Source organism: Rhinatrema bivittatum, chromosome 5, assembly GCF_901001135.1.
Source record: "Rhinatrema bivittatum chromosome 5, aRhiBiv1.1, whole genome shotgun sequence".
In the NCBI taxonomy this organism is placed as follows: domain Eukaryota; kingdom Metazoa; phylum Chordata; class Amphibia; order Gymnophiona; family Rhinatrematidae; genus Rhinatrema; species Rhinatrema bivittatum.
Window position 1 is genome coordinate 337,440,236 of NC_042619.1, and position 23,854 is coordinate 337,464,089.

Here is a 23,854-nt window from a genome sequence, read left to right on the forward strand (position 1 = left end):
CCCACCTCGGCATGCTCTGCCGCGGCACAGAGGGAAGAAGCACAAAGCACACTAAATGAAAAAACAACGGGCCCTCCCCGTCGACAATACCGCAACCGGACACCCCCCCCCCCCCCCCGAAGAACGGAAGAGACAAAAAACAGAACAGGCAGGCAAAACTAAAACTTTGGTTTTTGTTTGTTTTGGGGGGGTTTTTGGGTTTTTTTTTAAACACCTTACCAATTACCTCGGATCCTGAGCCAGCTGGGGGGAGTGAACTGGGCACCCCGAAGTCACCCCCAGACTCGATGGTGTGCCGGAATATGGGGCTCCCCCACTCGTCGGCGGCCTCAAGCAGAAGGGATGGTCCCCTCAGGACCTCACAATCCCTCTGGGAGGCTAAGTCCGGGACCTGCAGGCAAGCCTCTGCGGTCCTTAGCCCTAGCCGAGCTTAACTCCTGCAACTTTTTTTTTTTTTTTGTAAAACTACCACCTAAAAATACAGGATTCAGCACAGACTGTAGGTTTTGCACCCTCTCCACCTGCTAGGAGGCAGAAGAATACTGCCAGACTGTAGGTGGCACCAGCCTAGATATAGGCGGAGTTTTGGTTTGTAAACTTCTGTCTCCATCTACTAGAGGGGGGGGCAAAACCCAGGACTGATCCGGGTACATACAAGCTTCAATAACGCTTCATACTTAGAGCTCAACTTGTTTGGGCAGGGATGTAGGGTGAGAGGACAGAGCAGTCACATTCTTCCCAGTGCCCCCTTTCATGCACAGCAGTCCCTTTTTTTCCCCCTGGAGCTTCCCCTCACTCTGTTCCCTGGTTCCTCCCCAACAACTTGCTCTCACTCCCCTCCCCATTCCCTATGCCATCGGCTCTCCTTTTCCCTCCCTTCCCTGAAGTTTTCAGATCTTGAACATTAAAAAGATTGGGAACCCCTGCCTTATTGTTCTGACACAACATTCTCTTGAAGACAGAGTTCAGAAAAAGCATTTATAGTCTGAGTCTCCTCTATTTACACAGCAGGCTGTAAATAGTTGGAAAACCTTACCTGATGGTCTAAAATTATGCAAGAAGAATTAGATTTGGTCCACTCTGTCTCAAGTAACAATAACAATCTCTTTTCAATAAGACTATAAGTATTTTGAAGACACCAGAGAAAGAGTTTCCAACAATTATGAGAATGTATTATCTGCCTCAAATAGAACGGGAGAGATTGCAAGTACGAGAAGAGAAGGGAGAAGTAACATTTGATTTGACGTCCATTTTGGAAAAAATCCCATTAATTAATTGTAGAAGATAGAGCTACGCTGTTTGTTCAGTTTGCTACTTCTTTGGAAAGGGACTTAATATTGAGAACTTTTTTTCATAATCAATCTCAAAAGTTCTATGGTTATACAATAAAGATATTTCCTGATATCACTAAGATCCCTCAAATAAAGAGAAAGAAATTTCTAACCATGAGAGAAGAAGCCCAGGCGAGAGTAGCTAAGTTTATGCTCCGGTTTCCATGCTATTGTATTATAGTTTATCAAAATTCTAGATATATTTTTAGAGAACCGGAACTACAACTATACCTTGATTCCTACTCCAATTAGCCTTGAGGGGGGTATGGTATTAAAATAATTAACACTGGTTAATTCTGAAGGCATGTTTATTAAAAATTAATATTGATTTACCTGTAATAACTGCTCTTAATGTACATTTTGCCCCCTTGATTGCCTATAAAGATGCAGTATGGTCAGGGAGAACTTATTACCTATGATTTAAATGATAATGTTTTGTTATGTAAAACCAGGACCATATTGTTTATATTTTTCTGAACTTATGTTCTGTAATATTTAATGAGAAATTCAATAAATAAATAATTAAAAAAAAATAAGACTATAAGCAAGACTATGACCAGAAATTCCTCACCTTGAAGTTGGTCAGTTCAGAGTCCTTCTGTTTCAAGATTTCTGCCATGTAGTCTATCAGGTGCAGTCCAAATGCATTCTTTGTGGTGATTTTCTGTGATAAAATGGGTAAGGTTATTTTCCCAGCCCCAAAGTTTTCTGTAAATGGAAATATGAAATTAAACATATTCTCTCCATCAGACAAATTCTCCTGCCTCTGTGAAATGCTCTTAATCCCAACTTCAGTTACCAGCTGCCTCTTTAGCTTTGCTGGAAACTTTACTTATGTATGTTTTTCACTAAGATACCTTGAAAAGAACTGGGTTAGCTCAGTTGTGCAGTGCACTACCATGCAGAAAACCTGAGTTCAATTCCCAGACAGGTGATCCAGCATTCCCAGCTCCTAGGGGAGTGGGTATCAGCCATCGTTCAGTGAGGACACCTTTTTTTTTTTAATCCCTCAGACTGCAGGTTTACACCTCTACCATCTGCTGGAGACAGAGGAATACCGAGAGACTGCAGGTGGCATTCTCAGATATGTAGCAGTGCCTCAAAGTTTTGTTCTCTGCCTCCATCTGCTGGTAGAGATGCATAAACCCACTTGTCTGAACTGATCTGGGTATGAACAGGAACTGGGATTTGTGATCACTGGCTGAGGACCTTTGTTGTGAAGGCTAGGCTGAGGTGCAAGAATGCAAAAATGGAGAAAATGTAACTCCATAGGCCAGTTTTGATTCAATGGAAGTACAAAACAGCAGAAGAAATCTTCTGGGCCAAAAAGAAAAACATTTTATCATTGCTATACCACTTAGGTGCAATAAACATTCTTACTTATCAGCAGCACATATCCAGACCCACTACCCTCAGTAAACAAGAAACTGCAATTTGGCAGCAGTGCTACATGATATCTCACAAGATCTAAGCCAAAGCATAAGGATGCAAGGACTATTTGTACATTACCCATAGAAACAAAAAGATTTCAGGAGAGGTATCAATTGGGCCACCCAATCTGCCCACTTGAACCTGTGCACTGTATTTGATTACTGCTCTTCTCCTTCCCTTCAAGGGGCAGTCCCAAGCATGCTGAATTCCATCACTTCCACAAGATGTCTGTTGAGGCATCTACCACCATTTTAATTAAAAAATATATATTTCTGATATTCCTTTTGAGCTTTCCTCACACTTCAGTTTCGTATTGACTCCTTGTCCTTGAGCTTCCCATTCTATGAATGATGAAATTACTACTTACCTGATAATTTCCTTGCCTCTAGGACAAGCAGGCCAGTCCACACAAGTGGGCTATGCACAACAACCAGGAGATGGAGATCAACTGACTTGCTGATGTCACTCTCAAATAGCACAGCATAGACATCAGCCTGCCAGTATTCCTGGAAAAGCCAACTGTGGACATCTGAACAAACACTTGAACTTCAACCCTATACATTTCCTCCCCAACCATTTGCTGCGGTTTTTTTTCTCCAATTCCAGTGAGGAAAAGCACGGGTTCAGAAGACAAGGAAATGTAATAAACATAACAGGTAAAGAAGGTACACATCCACCTCCGCCTTTGAGTTCTGTCTCTGACAATGTCTCCGAGAAGGGCAAAGAAAATACCACACAATACAGAATAATGCAGGCAACCCAGGGCAGGAGTGTGGACTGGTCTGTTTGTCCTAGAAGATAGGAAATTTTCAGATAAGTAGTAATTTCACCTTCCTTTGTATTCAGGCAGGGTAGCTCAAACTAGTGGGATAAACCAAAGCTACTTCCTTCTTGGGCAGAAGGCTGCCTGCACGTCCTGCAACACCACTCTGGAAAAAGACACATCTTCCCGTACCCCAACAAAGACCATGTCACTGCTGTACAGATCAATGGAGACAACTGTAACTCCGCCCAAGACACAGCCTGTGTTCTTGTAGAATGAGCCCTAATCTGTCTTGGCAATGGCAAACCTGGATTCACGTAGGCCACCTACGCTCTGGAAGAATGGGTCCTAATTTGACTAGGCAAAAGCTTCTCCTCATCCACATAGGCTGCCATTATCTTGTTTATCTAATGTGCCATTTGGCACATGAAGCTGCTTCCCCCTTCATACTGCCATGAAGGATAAAAAGATGAACTGTTTTCTAAACAGCACTGGCAACCTTAAGATATCGCAACAGATGCCGCCTCACAAGTCTACAAGATGCGAAACTCTTGCTCATCCAGGGTCCTATCCAAAGATGGTAACAAAATGGACGGATTTAAGTGAAAGTCCAAAACAACCTTCGGCAAGAAGGAAGGTACAATCCTAACTTGTACTCTATCCAGAGTAATCATTAAGGAAGGCCCTTGGCAAAGAGCCCGCAATTCCGAAATCCTCCATGCCAAACATAAGAAAATGCCATACTGGGTCAGACCAAGGGTCCATCAAGCCCAGCATCCTGTTTCCAACAGTGGCCAATCCAGGCCATAAGAACCTGGCAAGTACCCAAAAACTAAGTCTATTCCATGTTAACATTGCTAATGGCAGTGGCTATTCTCTAAGTCAGGGGTCAGGAACCTATGGCTCGCGAGCCAGATGTGGCTCTTTTGATGGCTGCATCTGGCTCGCAGACAAATCTTTAATAAAAAAGTAAAAATCTAACAAACCCCCCCACCCTCCTGACGCCCCCCAAGACCTGCCAAAAGCCCCTGGTGGTCCAGCGGGGGTCCAGGAGCGGTCCGGGAGCGATCTCCTGGACTTGGGCTGTCGGCTGCCAGTAGTCAAAATGACGCTGAAGGCCTTTGCCCTCACTATGTCACTGGGGTCGACCAATGGCGGCGGTAGCCCCGGTGACATAGTAGGGGCAAAGGGCCATCGGCTGCCAGTAATCGAAATGGCATCGACGGCCCTTTGCCCTTACTATGTCACAGGGGCTACTTCCGCCATTGGTCGACCCCAGTGACATAGTGAGGGCAAAGAGCTATCGGCGCCATTTTGACTACTGGCAGCTGACAGCCCAAGTCTTGGAGATCGCTCCCGGACCCCCGCTGGACCACCAGGGACTTTTGGCAGGTCTGGGGGGGGGGGGTCAGGAAAATGGGGGCTTGTAGTAAATTAATTTTGGATGTCTTGGGGGTTGTAGTTAGTATGGCTCTCACGGAATTACATTTTAAAATATGTGGCGTTCATGGCTCTCTCAGCCAAAAAGGTTCCCGACCCCTGCTCTAAGTGAACTTAATAGCAGGTAATATATATAGCAACAAGGAAGACCGTCTTCATCATTAGCAAATGCAAGGGAAGTTGCCAAAGAGAATGGAAGGTCAAACCAGATTAAGAACCTAAAGAATCACTGGTATTCACAATGGCAGTCAAATATGTTTAATAGCTCTCATAAAATATAGAAACATCCAGGTGCAAGGAGAGAGGTCTACCCTGAACTCACCCCCTATAACAAGCCAAAGTTGCCACCTTCAGTGTATTAAGGGCCAACATCTTAACCAAACCTTTCTATTGAAACTCGAAGATTAAGGGAATAGTCACTCGAGGGGAAACACTTCCGCTCCTGCCATCAATTCTCAAAATTTCTCCAGACTCGTATGTAAACCAGTGAAATGAGAAATTACTACTTACCTGATAATTTACTTTTTCTCTAATGAAGACAGGTTAGTCCATGACCAGGGGCTATAATTTTTCAGGGCCAGGTAAATCGTGGAGCATTGTCAGCCCATCCAGATGTGGCCCGGTTCTTGAAGGGGATGAAGCATCTATGCCCTCCCTTGCAGTTGCCAGTGTCCTTGTGAAGCCTTAATCTGGTTCCAGGTTTTCTGGCAGGTTCCACCTGTCAGCCACCATGTATGCTCTCCTTGAGGTTACTTACCTTGAAGAAGATTTTTCTGGTGGCAATTTGTTCTGCGCATAGAGTTTCCGAAATGCAGGCTCTTTCTTGCCAGAAACCATTCCTGCGAGTGACTTCAGGGGTGGTTCAGCTGCAAACTGTTCTGTCTTTTTTTGCCAAAAGTGGTTTCAGACTTTCACTTGAATCAATTGAGTTCCCTGCTAACACTGGATAGGGAAAGAGACGCGGAAGAATACAGTCTGTTGCTGACCTTGGAGGACAAGCAACATCTCTTGTCATAATTGCAGGTTTCTAGACCTCTTAGGAAGTCTGAATGGCTGTTCGTGCTCCACAGTGGGAGTAAACAGGGTGAGCCGGTGTCACGGGCTACAATAGCGCACTAGATTAAGGCCATGTATGTGGATACTGAGCAGCCGTTACCTAAGCAGGTTAGGGCTCATTCCACTAGGGCTCAGGCAGTTTCATGGGCGGAACTGTGATTGTCATCTCCCATCAAAATTTGCCGAGCGGCAACGTGGTTCTCCTTGCACACTTTTTCCAGGTATTACTGTCTGGATGTGCAGGCCCGGGAGGATGCCTTTGCGCATGCGGTATTGGTCGGACCACAGGCAGCCTCCCGCCCTTTTCGGGAGTACCTTGGGTACACCTGTCTGAATGCTGAGAAATGAGAAATTACTACTTACCTGATAATTCCTTCTCTCTAATGAAGACAGGTTAATCCACCCTTCCCGCCCTTGGCTACCGGTTTATGGCTCTATTATCCTTCTGAATGGCTGCATTCTGGGGATAACTAGTAAGGGTTATTTCAGTCCCTAGATTAGTGATGTTACACACTTTGGCTAAGCTCAGTGTTTCCTGTTGCTGTGTGCTTGAATGGTTGTCTGTTAATGGCTAAAATCAAGTATTGCTAGTTTGTCCACAGTTGGTTTTTGTAGAGAATCCTGGCAGGCTGTCAGAGCAGAGGAATATATACCGTGATGTCAGCTTTACACCGTTTCCATCTGCTGCTAGAGGTGCATAACCAAATGATTGAATGCACTCAGTCTTTGATGTTGTTTCTCAGTCCAGCTAAGCATACCAAAGCTATTTGTAAATTCATTGCCACTGCTTCAAAGGCCTGCTTAAGGATAGCCTCAATTCTCCAATCCTGAGCATCAGCGCCTCTCCTCCTTCTACCAGAACGGTCATCCGCTTGGTGACGGAAATACCGGGGTATACATTTTTTGAAAACGCAACTTCTCTCTCGCCACCAGATCCAGGGGGTACAGACCTTCCAAGGCTCATCCCCCTTTAAAATTAGCTTCTGGGGCACCCCATTCAAGATCAATCAAGTTTTGAACAGCATCCATAATGGGGAAGAAACAAGATGCTTTACACAAAGTAATCAAGATAGGATTTTTCTTTGGCTCAGACATGGGATCAGTACCTAGTACTCCTAGCATTTTCAGTATCTAAGAGATTTGCACCGGCAACTCATCTCTATGAAAGAAGCGCAACATTGTTCTATAAGGTTCCAACCCCGGCAGAATTTCCCTATCCTCCAGGGAGTAAGGATTGCCTTCCTCATCCGTGCCATCCAGGTCCCCATCAGTGTGACCCGCAACAGCCCTAGACGTCTTCAGACGTTTATCTGCGGCACCAGCCTTGCGAGATTCCGCAGCCTGTGATCCTGAACTTCCAGGCTTAGCCTGCTCTGCCGAACATGCTTATAGAAAAGACTGCAGCCCCTGAAAAAATTCAACTCAAGAGAAGGTGGAAGGATCCATCCAAAAACCAGGGATGGTCGAATCTGGCACCTACTAAGTTGCTCTCCCCTGCTGATGAACCAATTAGGGTAGTCTCAAAACAAGGCAAAACTTCTGACAGGTGTAACCCCCCCCCCCCCCCCCCCCCCCTCCGGTTCCCTTCCTGCAACCTGCTGGGAAGGGCTGGGCTCAGCAAAATCAGTTTGAGACAACTTGCTCTGCACCTCCAAGCAGCGCTGACAAAAATTAGAGGGGACCTCGGCTGTGATGCCCGAATATGTCAAGCCGTGCAAATCTCAAGGCGCTTAGGCTTCTTTACATCCGGCGCCATGGAAAAAGGACGTCCAGAAGCAGCACGCTCAGAGGTATTGAACAAATGTGCGTCCAACAGTGCGTCCGTATCCGGCAAGCCCAGACAGGATGCCCAAGAAATGGATGCCCATTTATAGAAGTCTTTACAAGAGGATATGCAGCGAGTGACCTGCTGATTTCACCGGCACATAACATGTATTCCAACTATATATAGAAACATAGAAATGACGGCAGAAGACCAAATGGTCCATCCAGTCTGCCCAGCAAGTTTTGCATTTTTTTCCCATACCCATCTATTACTCTTGGCTCTTAGTAACCTTTTGGTTCTATTTCCTTTCCACCCCACCATTACTGTAGAGAGGAGTGTTGGAACTGCATGTAAGTGAAATATCTAGCTTAATTAGTTAGTGGTAGTAACCGCCGCAATAAGCAAGCTACACCCATGCTTATTTGTTTACCCAGACTATGTAATTAAGTCCTTGTTGGTTGTTGTCTGTATATAGGTCTTATCTTCATTCCCCCCTGCCACTGAAGCAGAGAGCTATGCTGGATATGCATTGAAGGTGAAGTATCAGGCTTATTTGGTTTGGGTAGTAACCGCCGTAACAAGCATGCTACTCCCCACTTTTTTGTGAATGCAAATCCCTTTTTCCATATTTCCTCTTGCCATTGAAGCTTAGAGCAATGTTGGAGTCGCATTAACCGTGTGTATGTTTATTGAACAAGGGTATTATCTCCAGGAAGTAACTGTCCTTCCAGCGAGCCACCCACTCTTCATTCACGTCCTCTAGACTATGGATCCACAGTGTTTATTTCACGCCCCTTTGAAGTCCTTCACAGTTCCTCCAGAAGGGTATTTCAGGCATCCACCACCCTCTCCCGTGAAGAAATACTTCCTAACATTGGTTCTGAGTCTTCCTCCTTGGAGCTTCAAATCACTGATTTTTTTTCTGTCGGAAAAAGGTTTGTCGTTGTCTTTGGATCATTAAAACCTTTCAAGTATCTGAAAGTCTGTATCATATCACCTCTGCTCCTCCTTTCCTCCAGGGTGTACATATTTAGATTCTTCAATCTCTCCTCATAAGTTATTCGATGAAGACCATCCACCTTTTTGGTCGCCCTTCTCTGGACCGCCTCTATCTTGTCTTTGTCTCTTTGGAGATAAAGTCTCCAGAACTGAACACAGTACTCCAGGTGAGGCCTCACCAAGGACCTGTACAAGGGGGATCATCACTTCCCTTTTCTTACTCGATATTACTCTCTCCATGCAGCCCAGCATTCTTCTGGCTTTAGCTATCGCCTTGTCACATTGTTTCGCCAACTTCAGTTCATTAGACACTATCACCCCAAGGTCTCTCTCCTGCTCCGTGCACATCAACCTTTCTCCCCCCATCGAATACAGTTCATTCGGATTTCCACTCCCCATATGTATGACTCTGCACTTCTTGGCATTGAATCTCAGCTGCCATATCTTCAACCACTCTTCCAGCTTCCTTAAATCCCATCTCATTCTCTCCACTCCTTCCGGCGTGTCTACTCTGTTGCAGATCTTAGTGTCATCCGCAAAAAGAAAAACCTTACCTTCTATCCCGTCCGCAATGTCGCTCACAAAGATATTGAACAGGACCGGTCCCAACACCGATCCTTGCGGTACACCGCTTAAAACCACTCTCTCTTCAGAGAGAGTTCCATTTAGCATCACACATCGTCTTCTGTCCGTCAACCAGTTTGCAATCCAGACCACCACCTAGGCACTCACTCCTAAGCTTCTCATTTTGTTCACCAGTCTCCTGGGTGGGACTGTATCAAAAGCTTTGCTGAAATCCAATTAGATGACAGAGTGCTCTTCCTTGATCCAATTCCTTGGTTACCCAGTCAAAAAAGTAAATCAGATTTGTCTGACAGGATCTTCCCCTGGTGAATCCATGCTGCCTCTGGTCCAGCAATTCTCCCGACTGTAGATAATTCACTATTCTCTCTTTCAACAGGGACTCCATTACTTTTCCCACCACCGAAGTGAGGCTAACTGGTCTGTAGTTACCAGCCTCTTCTCTGTTCCCACTCTTGTGAAGCGGGACCACCACCGCTCTTCTCCAATCACTCGGCACCCCTCCCGTTCCTAGGGATCTATTGAACAGGTCACACAGCAGACCCGCAAGCACATCTCATCAGGCCCCATGGCTTTGTTCACTTTCAGTTTCCCCAGCTCTTCCCATACATTTTCTACTGTAAATGGAGTTACATCTACTCCACTCCCCTCCAGTTTCTTGTTAACTAGCGACGGTCCTTCTCCAAGGTCTTCTTTAGTAAACACAGAACTGAAGTATTCGTTTAATATTTCTGCAATTTCTTCGTCTATCTCCACACATTGATCCTTTCCACCTTTCAATATCACTATACCACTTTGAACTTTTCTCCTTTCACTGATGTATCTGAAAAATGTTTTGTCACCTCTCTTTACCTCTTTGGCAATCCTTTCTTCCGCTTGACTTTTTGCCGTCTTGATTACTTTTTGTCTCCCTCAGTTCTACAAAATATTCTTCTTTGTGCTTCTCCCTTTGGGATCTTTTATATTTTTTGAGCACTGTTCTTTTAGCCTTTATTTTGTCAGCTACCTCCTTTGAGAACCAGATACGTTTCATTTTTCTTTTGCTTTTCTTTACTTTTCTAACATATAGATTAGTTGCCTTGGTAATTGCTCCTTTTAGATTGGTCCACTGTTCCACATCTCTCTTGTTCTCCCAGCCTACTAGTTCTTCCCCCAGGTACTTGCCCATTTCATCAAAGTCCTTGTTTTTGAACTGCAAAACTTGGGTTTTTGTGCTTCTTTTCTTCATCCTTTTTGTGATATTACACCATACCATTTGATAATCACTGGTGCTGAGGTGGGCGCCCACCTGGACATCAGAGACATTATCTCCATTAGTGAACACTAAGTCGAGTATAGCTCCTTCTCCCGTGGGTTCCATTACCATTTGTTTGAACAAAGCTACTTGCAGGGCATCCACTATTTCTCTACTATTATTAGATTTTGCAGATGGGATTCTCCAGTCTACATCTGGCATATTAAAGTTTCCAACAATCATCATTTCTCCCTTCTTTCCTATCTTTTGGATGTCTTCAACCAGATCTCTGTCCAGCTCTTCCTTTTGGTTTGGAGGCCTGTAAACCACTCCAATAAAAATGGATGCCCCATCTTTTTTTAGGTTGGCCCATAGTGCTTCTTCATTGCCCCATCTTCCTTGCAACTCAGATGCTTGGATATTGTTTCTGACATAAAAAGCCACTCCTCTCCCTTTCCTATCCTCTCTGTCCTTCCTTAACAAGTTATAGCCTGGTATTGCCGTATCCCAGTCATGAGATTCAGTGATCCACGTCTCCATGACAGCAACAACGTCCAAGTCCGCCTCCACCAATAGGGCTTGCAGCTCTGGGATTTTATTGCCCAAACGACAAGCATTTGTGCTCATAGCTTTCCAGCTTTCCTCGTTCAGGTTACTGCTGTTCCTGGACTCCTTTTGTGACCTCTTTAGTTGAGTTTTGTTATCCACTTTTCCCTTTGCATTTGTGCAAGGGAAAAGATTAGTGCCTCTGATGACAGAGTCATCCATCACAGTGAGCTTTTTTCTTTGGTTTCTGATCTGGAATTTCTGTATGCATTGGGTTTCTTCTCTCTTTTCAGATAACACTTCAATCTTTGTCTCAAGAACTTCTTCAATATTTAATACAGAGAAGGCATTTTGTACCTGCTGCACTTGATACAGTGTGTGTCTCTGGATCACAGGTCTAATTCTACCAGAGCCCACTGTAATACTTTTTGGGGGTTTTTTTTAGAGTTCCTTAATGCCCTGTGTGAGTGGGGGGGTAGACTTGTGGGCTGCACAGCTGTCAATAACGGGTGTCTGTGGGTCACAGGTCTTATCCTACCTGAGCCCACAGTAAATCTATTTTTTCTTGACTTTTGGTTATTCTGTGGTAATGGGAAATTAATTCCTGAATAATGTAAAGTGGGTGAGACTTTCTTTATTGAAACTAATTCAGCTTTAACTTCAGCCAGCTCCTTTTCCAAGGTAGAGAGTTCTGAACAAATGGGGCAAGCCTTAAGTTTCCATATGATTACCCTCAATATAAAGGCTCCACAACAGTTGCATTGGATAGTCCTCATTTTGGAAAATTTGATGGATAACACTTAAGGAATTACCAACTTACCAGCTTATATAGTTGACTAATACGTATTCAGGCAGACTATATCAGAAACCCAACCCCAGGGGTGGGAGTTAAACAGTTACCCTTGGTCAAGGTTGCTCTCAGGACCCTGTATCTGCTATTGAGTTTGACAAGAGCCTCCCCCAGATTGGCTTACTAGGTAGTGTGTTTATTTTTAAAAGTCTGTAAGGCAGCTAGTAAGCAGAACTGAGTGTTTGTATTTAAAAAAAACAAAAACACCAAAAAAAGCCTCCCCAAAAAGTAGCCAGAAGCTAGAAATAAGCTAGCAGCAGTGTATACCTAAGTAAAAAGGTTGAAAATTTCAGCTGTTACTCACCTTGGAAAGGTGTTGAGGTAGTGTTATTTGGTTTGAATAGGTACCAACATTTGTTAATCAAGAGAGCAGTGAGTCACTCTGGCTGACTAACTGAAATTAGACTCTTTGTATTTTCCAACCCTCGCCCACCCACCCCTAGCTCATCCTTTAATTTATAGGCAGGTGCCACTTTCACTAAAAAAAATACATAAATAATAAAATAAAAAACCAAAAACTTTGAGAGTTTCATCAGACCCTGGTAGGCCACTACCAGACATATAGTGAATTCACTAATGCATTTAAAGGATGTTAGACACATTCCTACTCCCATAGCAACCTAAAAGTTTACTAGGAACTGTTCAAAATTGAGATGAAGGCAGCAGTCCAGCAGCAAGAGAGGGGCTTCCCAGTTTTTTGTATTGAGTGTCACATGTATGATTTTTTTACCCACCGGTGAGAAGTTGTACATGTGCATGCGATGCAAAGAGCTCCTAGCTCTCAAAGAACGAGTCCGATCTCTGGAGGCTAGAGTGGCAGACCTGGAGGAGCTGAGGCAGACAGAGGTATTTAGATGAGACCTTCAGGGACATAGTAGCAAAGTCCCAACTTCAGACTGGCAGCTGCTGCTGCCTTGGAGGAAGAAGGTCACATAATTGGAGAGCATCAATCGGGCGCAGCAGGAAAGGATCCTGTAGCAAGGACCTGCTCTCCAGGTGATGCATTGTCCTTTCGCACCGAGGATATCTCCCCAAGGCCTACTGCCCAGGAGGGAAGGGTTAGGTCGGCCGTCATAGTTGGTGATTCAATTATTAGGAATGTAGACAGCTGGGTGGCTGGACAGCATAAGGATAGCCTGGTAACATGCCTACCTGGTGCGAAGGTAGCGGACCTCACGCGTCACCTAGATAGGATTCTAGACAGTGCTGGGGAGGAGCCAGCTGTAGTGGTACATGTGGGCACCAACGACATAGGAAAGTGTGGGAGGGAGGTTCTGGAAGCCAAATTTAGGCTCTTAGGTAGAAAGCTTAAATCCAGAACCTCCAGGGTAGCATTCTCTGAAATGCTCCCTGTTCCACGCGCAGGTCACCAGTTGCTGGCAGACCTCTGGAGTCTCAATGCATGGATGAGACAATGGTGCAAGGAAGAGGGATTCAGTTTTGTTAGGAAATGGGGAAACTTAACCAGGGTGGAACCAGACTGCTGGCACCAACCTTTAAAAAGCAGATAGAGCAGCTTTTAAACTAGAACAAAGGGGAAAGCCGACAGTCGCTCAGCAGCGCAAGGCTCGGAGAGAGGTATCTTCAAAGGATACTAATGATGCATTAGAATTAGGGCATCCCGACAGTGAGGTTCCAATAATAAGAAAAGTAGTCCAAGTGCCTGTAACTAAAAACCCACCTGAGCTAAAAAATTCCAACTTATCCCAATCAATTAAAAAGCAGAATGAAAATACAAACAAAAAACAAACTTTGAAATGTTTGTATGCTAATGTCAGAAGTCTAAGAAGTAAGACAGGAGAATTTGAATGTAAAGCAGTGAATGATGACAGACTTAATTGGCATCACAGAGACATGGTGGAAGGAGGATAACCAATGGGACAGTGCTATACCGGGGTACAAATTATATCGCAATGACAGAGAGGAGCACACGGGAGGTGGTGTGGCACTTTATGTCCGGGATGGCATAGAGTCCAACAGAATAAAAATCCTGCATGAGACTAAATGAAAAATTGAATCTTTATGGTTAGAAATCCCTTGTGTGTCGGGGAAAGACTATAGTGATAGGAGTATACTACCGTCCACCTGGTCAAGATGGTGAAATGCTAACAGAAATTAGGGAAGCTAACCAAATTTGTAGTGCGGTAATAATGGGAGACTTCAATTACCCCAATATTGACTGGGTAAATGTATCATCGGGACACGCTAGAGAGATAACTTTCCTGGATGGAATAACTGATAGCTTTATGGAGCAATTGGTTCCGGAACAGACGAGAGAGGGAGCAATTTTAGATCTAATTCTCAGTGGAGCACAGGACTTGGTGAGAGAGGTAACGGTGGTGGGGCCGCTTGGCAATAGTGATCATAATATGATCAAATTTGAATTAATGAGTGGAAGAGGAACAGTATGCAAATCCAAGGCTCTAGTGCTAAACTTTCAAAAGGGAAACTTTGATAAAATGAGAAAAATTGTTAGAAAAAACTAAAACGAGCAGCTACAAAAGTAAAAGATGTGCAAGAGGCGTGGTCATTGTTAAAAAATACCATTCTAGAAGCACAGTCCAGATGTATTCCACACATTAAGAAAGGTGGAAAGAAGACAAAACGATTACCGGCATGGTTAAAAGGGGAGGTGAAAGAAGCTATTTTAGCCAAAAGATCTTCATTCAAAAATTGGAAGAAGGATCCAACAGAAGAAAATAGGATAATGCATAAATGTTGGCAAGTTAAATGTAAGACATTGATAAGACAGGCTAAGAGAGAATTTGAAAAGAAGTTGGCCGTAGAGGCAAAAACTCACAGTAAAAACTTTTTTAAATATATCCGAAGCAGAAAGCCTGTGAGGGAGTCAGTTGGACCGTTAGATGATCGAGAGGTTAAAGGGGCACTTAGAGAAGATAAGGCCATCGCGGAAAGATTAAATTATTTCTTTGCCTCGGTGTTTACTGAAGAGGATGTTAGGGAGGTACCCGTACTGGAGAAGATTTTCATGGGTAATGATTCAGATGGACTGATTCAAATCACGGTGAATTTAGAAGATGTGGTAGACCTGGTTGATAGACTGAAGAGTAGTAAATCACCTGGACCGGATGGTATACACCCCAGAGTTCTGAAGGAACTAAAAAATGAAATTTCAGACCTATTAGTAAAAATTTGTAACCTAACATTAAAATCATCCATTGTACTGAAGACTGGAGGATAGCTAATGTAACCCCAATATTTAAAAAGGGCTCCAGGGGTGATCCGGGAAACTACAGACCGGTTAGCCTGACTTCAGTGCCAGGAAAAATAGTGGAAAGTGTTCTAAACATCAAAAATCACAGAACATATAAAAAGACATGATTTAATGGAACAAAGTCAGCATGGCTTTACCCAAGGCAAGTCTTGCCTCACAAATCTGCTTCACTTTTTTTGAAGGAGTTAATAAACATGTGGACAAAGGTGAACCGGTAGATGTAGTATACTTGGATTTTCAGAAGGCGTTTGACAAAGTTCCTCATGAGAGGCTTCTAGGAAAAGTAAAAAGTCATGGGATAGGTGGCGATGTCCTTTCGTGGATTGCAAACTGGCTAAAAGACAGGAAACAGAGTAGGATTAAATGGACAATTTTCTCAGTGGAAGGGAGTGGGCAGTGGAGTGCCTCAGGGATCTGTTTTGGGACCCTTACTTTTCAATATATTTATAAATAATCTTGAAAGAAATACGAGTGAGATAATCAAATTTGCAGATGATACAAAATTGTTCAGAGTAGTTAAATCACAAGCAGATTGTGATAAATTGCAGGAAGACCTTGTGAGACTGGAAAATTGGGCATGAAAATGGCAGATGAAATTTAATGTGGATAAGTGCAAGGTGATGCATATAGGGAAAAATAACCCATGCTATAGTTACACAATGTTAGGTTCCATATTAGGTGCTACAACCCAAGAAAGAGATCTAGGTGTCATAGTGGATAACACATTGAAATAGTCTGTTCAGTGTGCTGCGGCAGTCAAAAAAGCAAACAGAATGTTGGGAATTATTAGAAAGGGAATGGTGAATAAAACGGAAAATGTCATAATGCCTCTGTATCGCTCCATGGTGAGACCGCACCTTGAATACTGTGTACAATTCTAGTCGCCGCATCTCAAAAAAGATATAATTGCGATGGAGAAGGTACAGAGAAGGGCTACCAAAATGATAAGGGGAATGGAACAGCTCCCCTATGAGGAAAGACTAAAGAGGTTAGGACTTTTCAGCTTGGAGAAGAGACGGCTATGGGGGGATATGGTAGAGGTGTTTAAAATCATGAGAGGTCTAGAACAGGTAGATGTGAATCGGTTATTTACTCTTTCGGATAATAGATAATAGGGGGCACTCTATGAAGTTAGCATGTGGCACATTTAAAACTAATTGGAGAAAGTTCTTTTTTACTCAACGGACAATTAAACTCTGGAATTTGTTGCCAGAGGATGTGGTTAGTGCAGTTAGTATAGCTGTGTTTAAAAAAGGATTGGATAAGTTCTTGGAGGAGAAGTCCATTACCTGATGCATGATTACCTGCATCTGTAAAACTGATACACTTTTGCATTCCCACGACTCACCATCGGAGACTAGAAATGCCAACCTCACCAAGAGAACAATAAGCTGAAAAGCTTCGTGTGCCAGTTCCTATTTTCCCAGGTCCAAGGTATGATGGCTGAGATAATCTGCCTAAACATGTCCATCCCTGCGATGAGAGAGGCCAACCTTGCCTGAAGATGCTGTTCTGCCCACGGCAACAGATTGTCCATTTCCAAAGAAGCCTGTTGACTTCGGGTTCCCCCTTGACAATTTATGGAGGCCACCGCCATGGCGTTGTCCAACATTACTCACTACTCTTCCACTCAACCAGTCTGTAAACCTCAAAAAACGCCAGCCGAATTGCTCAAGCCTCCAACCAATTGATGGACCACACCATTTCCTCGGGGGACAATTGCCCTGTGCCAGTAGTTCCTGGCAGTGGGCTCCTCAGCACTGGAGATTCACATCCATAATGACCACTATCCAGATGGGAACCTCCAAGTCCGCCCCCTTAAAGAGATGCATCCGCCAGAATAACTTCTGCTTCACCTACAACAGAAGAGACAGCCGTATCATGTATTCCTGAGACTGAGGACTCCACCATGACAGTAATATCCTATGAAGTAGATACATGTGCTCCCTCCCCCACGGAATAACCTCTAAAGTCGCCACTCTGGATCTCAATGTCTGCAAATAAACCCATACTGTCGCTCATATTTGCTCCCACAGCTTCTGGTTATGCTGCTCCAGGAGAAATACCTTGCCTTGTGCAGCATCAAACCAAACCTGGGCTGGCTGCAAACTGCTCTTGGCTAGATTCACTACCCAACCTAGCTCTTGCAGCAGCTGGACTACCCTGTGAGACATGATACGAATTTATACCATCATGGGGAAGATGTTACAGTAAATATGTTGATTTTAGCTACTAAATATTCACATTTAATAATTTTAGGTGATTTCAATCTTTTATCTGGTTTGAAATTCTCAAAATTTCTAGATGTTTTATATGTAGGAGTTTACAGCAAATTGTAGTAGGAGCTACTCGTGTTAAGGGACATTTATTAGATCTGATTTTTGGTTCCTCTGAAACTCTGCTTAAGGGTGATCTAAGATTTAATGGAAATAAAGAACTGCCCTGGACAGATCACTTTTTGATTAACTTTAGCTTTACACTCTCAAGGAAAGTAGATAGGATAAGACACGACATGATTCAAGTTTCCTGTAAATGGGGAAAAATAGATCCTACAGTTTTATGTTTCAGTGGATGAATGTGTAGACCTTTGTTGTTGTTTTGGGGGGGGGGGGGGGGAGAGGATGTCAAAGATGTTGATTCCTTGTATCAGAGGTAGATTGATTTGTTATAACAGGCAATGGGAAAGGAACAGGTGGAAATTAAGAAAGAAATTAAAATGGAGGTTTGGGATTTCTCCATGGTTTAACCTCAGAACTAGCTGATCTTAAAAAAGTGTTTTGAGAGAAAATGAAAGTTTTAGTTTAGAAGACAAAGATTTGGCAAAATGCTAATTCTATGTATTTTAAAGTGATTGCTTTAGCGAAAAAAAGATTTTATATGAATAAAATCTCTTTGGCGGCCTATAATCCTAAAGTTATTTATAATACGGTGAAGTCAATAGTTGAGAAACCAAGGAAAGGTTAAGTGCTGTTTGAGGATATTCCAGATTGCCACTTTTTTTGCAGGGATTTATATTCTGAAAATGTTTGGATAGCCATAGCTGATGATGATGAGGACCAAATTAGTCAATTTTGAGACTCTTTCCCTTTTGGAAGAAAAGCAACTGGTTTCTCAGATTAACGCCTCTAATTTTTACTCTGACACCTGCCCAGTTTAGCTACTTAAAGGCTGTTCAGACAGGGTTCTGTCTTGTATGCAGAAAGTGATTAATAAATAATGTGATAAAGTGATAAATAAATAAATACACTGAGCTGGGCATTGTCCCAGCTCAGTGTAAAACAGCATTAGTTTCCCCCTTGCAGAAAGATGAAAAGTTGGACCCGAGATTATATAGTAATTATAGACCAATCTCAAATTTACCATTTGTTGCTAAAGTCCCGGAAAAAGCTGTAACAAAACAGATTTCAGATTTTTTAGAATCAGCTGAACTTTTAGATCCAGCTCAGACTGATTTTAGAAAAGGTTCTAGTATGGAAACCTTGTTAGTTTCTTTGTTTGATGATGCTCTTCCGGTAATTGATAAAGGAGAAGGGGCATTATTGGTTTTGTTGGATCTCTCTTCAGTGTTTGATATGATATACCACCAACTTCTTTTGAGATGATGTGAATTATTAGGTATTAGTGGTTTTGTTTTGATGTGGTTGGGAAATTGACAAGGAGAAAACAGTATTTTTTCAGGATAATTTTTCTGTCGCAACTGAGGTGGGAGTTGGAGTACAGCAAAATTGCTTACCTTGTAATAGGTGTTATCCCAGGACAGCAGGATGTAGTCCTCACATATGGGTGACGTCACCGACGGAGCCCGAACGCGGGAAAACTTCTGTCAAAGTTTCTATAAACTTTTGACTGGCTGCCTGAGGCTACTGAGCATGCCCGGCATGCCATGATATTCCCTGCCACAGGGGTCTCACTCCAGTCTCGTATGTAGCAATAAGCTTTAGCAAAAATAAAATAAAACGTATCGGACCCAACTCCGCGGGGTGGCGGGTGGGTTTCGTGAGGACTACATCCTGCTGTCCTGGGATAACACCTATTACAAGGTAAGTAATTTTGCTTTATCCCAGGACAAGCAGGATGCTAGTCCTCACATATGGGTGATTAGCAAGCTAGAGGCTGAGTCATTTTGAATTGAGACAACAGTGGAGTATTGCTGTTGAAATGAGTCAGCTGAAGATTAAAGCAGGTTGGTTGTAGAAGGAGCTGGGTTTAAACAGGAAACAAGTTCTTTAAGACAGATTGTCCGTAGGCTGAATCTTGTCGTCCTTCTTTATCTAGGCAGTAATGAGCTGCAAAGGTGTGACGAGAACTCCATGTTGCTGCTTTACAAATTTCAAGAATTGGCACTGAACGATAGTCTGCTACTGAGGTTGACATTGCCCAGACTGCATGTGCCGTTACTCGTCCTTGGAGAGGAAAGCCTGCTTGTTCATAACAAAACTGTATGCAATCTGCTAGCCAGTTTGATAAAGTCTGCTTACCCACTGCCTTCCCTGTTTTGTTTGGATCATAAGAAACAAAAAGTTGTTTAGATTTCCTGTGAACTGCTGGGTGGTTTATGTAGAAAGACAATGTTGGGATTACTACCTGATAATCCCCTTTTCCTTAGTGTAGACAGATGGACTCAGAACAAATGGGATAGTATCCGCGTGCTAGCAGTTGGAGACAGATCTGACGTCAGCACGGGGGCGTATATATCCCCACAGGAAGCGTAGCTATTCAGTAATCTTCCTTGCAAAAGCTGTTATAGATGTGTGTACTGACGCTCAGTTAAAAAGTGAAACAGGATTCCCCTGACCGATTGACAGTAGCTGGAGACCGCCAGCATTCCCAACCGGAAGGCGTGGACACCTGGTAGAGTGTACGCTCTTATGGAAACAGATGACATGGCTTACCGTGAATCGGTGATACCCATGTACGCAGGCAGCTGGGCGGGATGCTGAGTCCATCTGTCTACACTAAGGAAAAGGGGATTATCAGGTAGTAATCCCAACATTTCCTGGCGTGTAGCCAGATGGACTCAGAACAAATGGGATGTACAAAAGCTTTACTCCCAGCCTGGGCGGGAGGCTGCCTGAGGCCCATGTAGTACCGCCCTCGCAAATGCCGAGTCCTCCCCGGCCTGAACATCCAGACGATAGAACCTGGAGAAGGTATGGAGGGAAGACCAAGTCGCCGCTTTACAGATTTCCGCAGGCGATAGCATCCTGGATTCTGCCCAAGATGCTGCTTGTGCTCTGGTAGAATGAGCCTTGACCTGTAGAGGCGGAGACTTCCCGGCCTCTACGTACGATGCTCTGACAACTTCTTTAATCCAGCGGGCGATGGTGGGCCGTGAGGCCACTTCACCTAGCTTCTTCCTGCTATACAGGACGAACAGATGGTCCGTCTTTCGTAGGTCTTGTGTAAGTTCCAAATATCTGGGCAGCAATCTGCCAATGTCGAGATGGCGTAACAAACGCCCTTCTTCAGATTTCTTCAGACCCGGCGTGGTAGGCAAGGATATGGTTTGATTAAGATGAAACTGTGAAACCACCTTAGGTAGAAAGGAGGGAACCGTACGAAGATGGATAGCCTCTGGAGTGATTCTGAGAAAGGGATCACGGCAGGACAATGCTTGTAGTTCTGAGATGCGGCGTGCTAAACATACAGCCAGCAAGAATACCATCTTCAAAGTGAGGGAACGAAGAGACAGGCCCCGAAGGGGTCTGAAGGTGGATCCCGCAAGGAAATCCAAAACAAGGTTGAGGTTCCACAAAGGTACAGGCCACTTCAGTGGCGGACGAATATGCTTGACTCCCTGCAGGAAGCGAGAAACATCCTGGTGCTTGGCGATGGTCTTGCCATCCCTCCTGGGACCATAGCAAGACAGCGCAGCCACCTGAACCTTGATGGAGCTGAGGGAGAGACCCTTCTGAAGGCCATCCTGCAGGAAATCCAACACAATAGGGATTGTGGTTGCATGAGGATTGGTGCCGTGAGTGTCGCACCATGCTTCAAATACTCTCCAGATCCGGATGTATGTGAGGGATGTGGAAAACTTGCGAGCTCGGAGGAGGGTATCAATCACGGGCTCCGAGTAACCCCTCTTCTTCAATCTAGCCCTCTCAAGGGCCATACTGTAAGAGAATTGAGCCGGATCCTCGTGAAGAATGGGACCTTGATGTAGAAGGTCCCGGAGAGGAGGCAGGGGAAGGGGCTCCCCTGCCAGTAGTCTTCTCATATCCGCGTACCAGGGTCGTCTTGGCCAGTCTGGCGCCACTAGAAGGACTAGGCCCCGGTGTCTCTGAATCTTGCGGATGACAGCGCCTAGCAGAGGCCACGGAGGAAAGGCATACAGTAGAGTCCCTGGAGGCCACGGCTGAACCAGGGCATCGATTCCGTGTGAGCACGGGTCGCGCTTGCGGCTGAAGTATCTGGGTACTTGAGCATTGGACTTGTCTGCCAGTAAATCCATGTCCGGAAACCCCCAATGATCCACAATCATCTGGAAGGCCGTGGGTGAGAGCTGCCACTCTCCCGGATTTAGGCTTTCCCTGCTGAGGAAGTCTGCTGTGGTATTGTCCTTCCCGGCGATGTGGACGGAGATGTCCTGAAGATTCACCTCTGCCCATGTCATCAGAGGGGCGATCTCCAGAGATACCTGTCGGCTTCTGGTTCCGCCCTGACGATTGATGTATGCCACCGTGGTGGCGTTATCGGACATCACTCTGACTGCTCTGTTCTGCAGTCTGTGGGCAAATTGAAGGCATGCCAATCGGACAGCCCGGGCCTCTAGACGGTTGATGTTCCACGCCGACTCTTCTCTGTTCCACCGCCCTTGTGCGGTGAGTTCTTCGCAGTGTGCGCCCCAGCCGCTTAGGCTGGCATCTGTGGTGAGCAAAATCCACGTGGGTGAGGACATCTTCGATCCCCTGCTCATGTGGTTGGACTGCAACCACCACCGTAACTGGGTCCGCACTCGGGCTGGTAGAGGTAGGTGCGGGGAGTAGGTCCGTAGACGGGGGCTCCAGCGAGAGAGCAGGGAGTGTTGTAGAGGTCTCATATGGGCCCTCGCCCAAGGCACCACTTCCAGGGTGGATGCCATGAGACCAAGAACCTGCAGATAATCCCAGGCGGTGGGTCGACTGGCTCCCATCAAATACTGGATACGCTGCTGAAGTTTCAACATCCTCTTGGTGGTGAGACTGACCGTGTCTGCCCGGGTGTCGAACTGTACTCCCAGGTATTCCAGTGACTGGGAAGGCTGTAGGCAGCTCTTGCCGAGGTTGATAACCCAGCCCAGGCTTTCCAGAAGGGCTATCACTCTGTCGGTGGTCCGAAGGCTCTCCTCTCGAGACTTTGCCCTGATCAGCCAGTCGTCTAGGTAGGGATGGACCAGAATTCCTTCCCGCCTGAGCGCCGCCGCTACTACTACTACTACTACCTTGGTGAATGTCCGTGGCGATTTCGCCAACCCAAAGGGCAGAGCCCGAAACTGGAAGTAGCGGCCTAGAACCTTGAAGCGTAGGTAGCGCTGATGATCCGCATGGATCGGGATATGCAGGTATGCCTCTGACAGGTCTAATGCCGTGAGGAATTCCCCTGGCTGTACTGCGGCCTTGACGGAGCGTAGAGTTTCCATGCGAAACCTCGGGACCCGTAAGTATCGATTGACCGACTTGAGGTCCAGGACAGGCCGAAAGGTACCCCCTTTCTTGGGTACCATGAAATAGATGGAATAATGGCCAGAATTCACTTCCCAGGCAGGTACTGGGATGATGGCTTTCAAGGACAGGAGCCTTGCCAGGGTAGCTTCCTATGCTGCCTTCTTGTGTATGGGACACGAAGATTCCACAAACTTGTCCGGAGGGAGATGATGAAAGTCCAGATAATATCCCTCCCGGATAACGGCGAGAACCAACTGGTCCGATGTAATCTCGACCCATCTGGGGTAGAAGAGGGTCAACCTGCCCCCTATGGCTCCGTCCCCCAGATGAATCGGCGGATTCTCATTGGGAGGCGCGGCCGGGACCCGAGCCCGGGCCCGCTCCCCTCTTGCGCTGCTTGGTCCGAAAGGACTGATTCCTGGCCGGAGGACGTGGTGCCTGGTAACGACCCCTGTAAGGAACGAAACGCTGGGAACTCCTGCCCCTGGAGGGCCTTGGAAAGGCGCGCTGGCCCCTTCGGAACCGATCTTCCGGCAATCTGGGCACTGGAGAGGCGCCCCATGCACTGGCCAGTTTATCAAGGTCGCTGCCAAATAGAAAAGAGCCCTTGAAGGGCAATCTGGTGAGGCGGGTTTTAGAAGGCGCATCAGCCGACCATCTTCGGATCCAGAGCTGCCTCCTGGCGGCTACGGAGGATGAAATCCCTTTAGCTGTTGTCCGGACCAGGTCAGATGCCGCATCCGTAAGGAACGAAAGAGCGGATTCCATGTCTGCCGCTGGAGCGTTGTTTCTAACCTGTGACAAACAGGCACACGTCACCACCGTGCAGCAGGTGGCGATCCGTAAAGATAAAGCCGCCACCTCAAAGGCCTGACGCAGAATGGCGTCCAGTCGCCGATCATGCGGCTCCCTGAGGGCCGTCCCCCCTTCAACTGGAATGGTAGTGCGCTTGACCACAGCGCTAATCAAGGCGTCC

The 23,854-nt window shown here is 45.4% G+C and overlaps 1 protein-coding gene across 1 annotated transcript in view; it reads right to left on the reverse strand.

The window, feature by feature from the left end:
• The window catches only part of NCAPH (non-SMC condensin I complex subunit H), a 704,755-nt gene that overhangs the window by 582,329 nt on the left and 98,572 nt on the right, over window positions 1-23,854 (reverse strand). Inside the window, 1 exon segment of the mRNA XM_029604457.1 lies at window positions 1,903-1,995. Coding sequence (XP_029460317.1) covers window positions 1,903-1,995 — 93 coding nt within the window.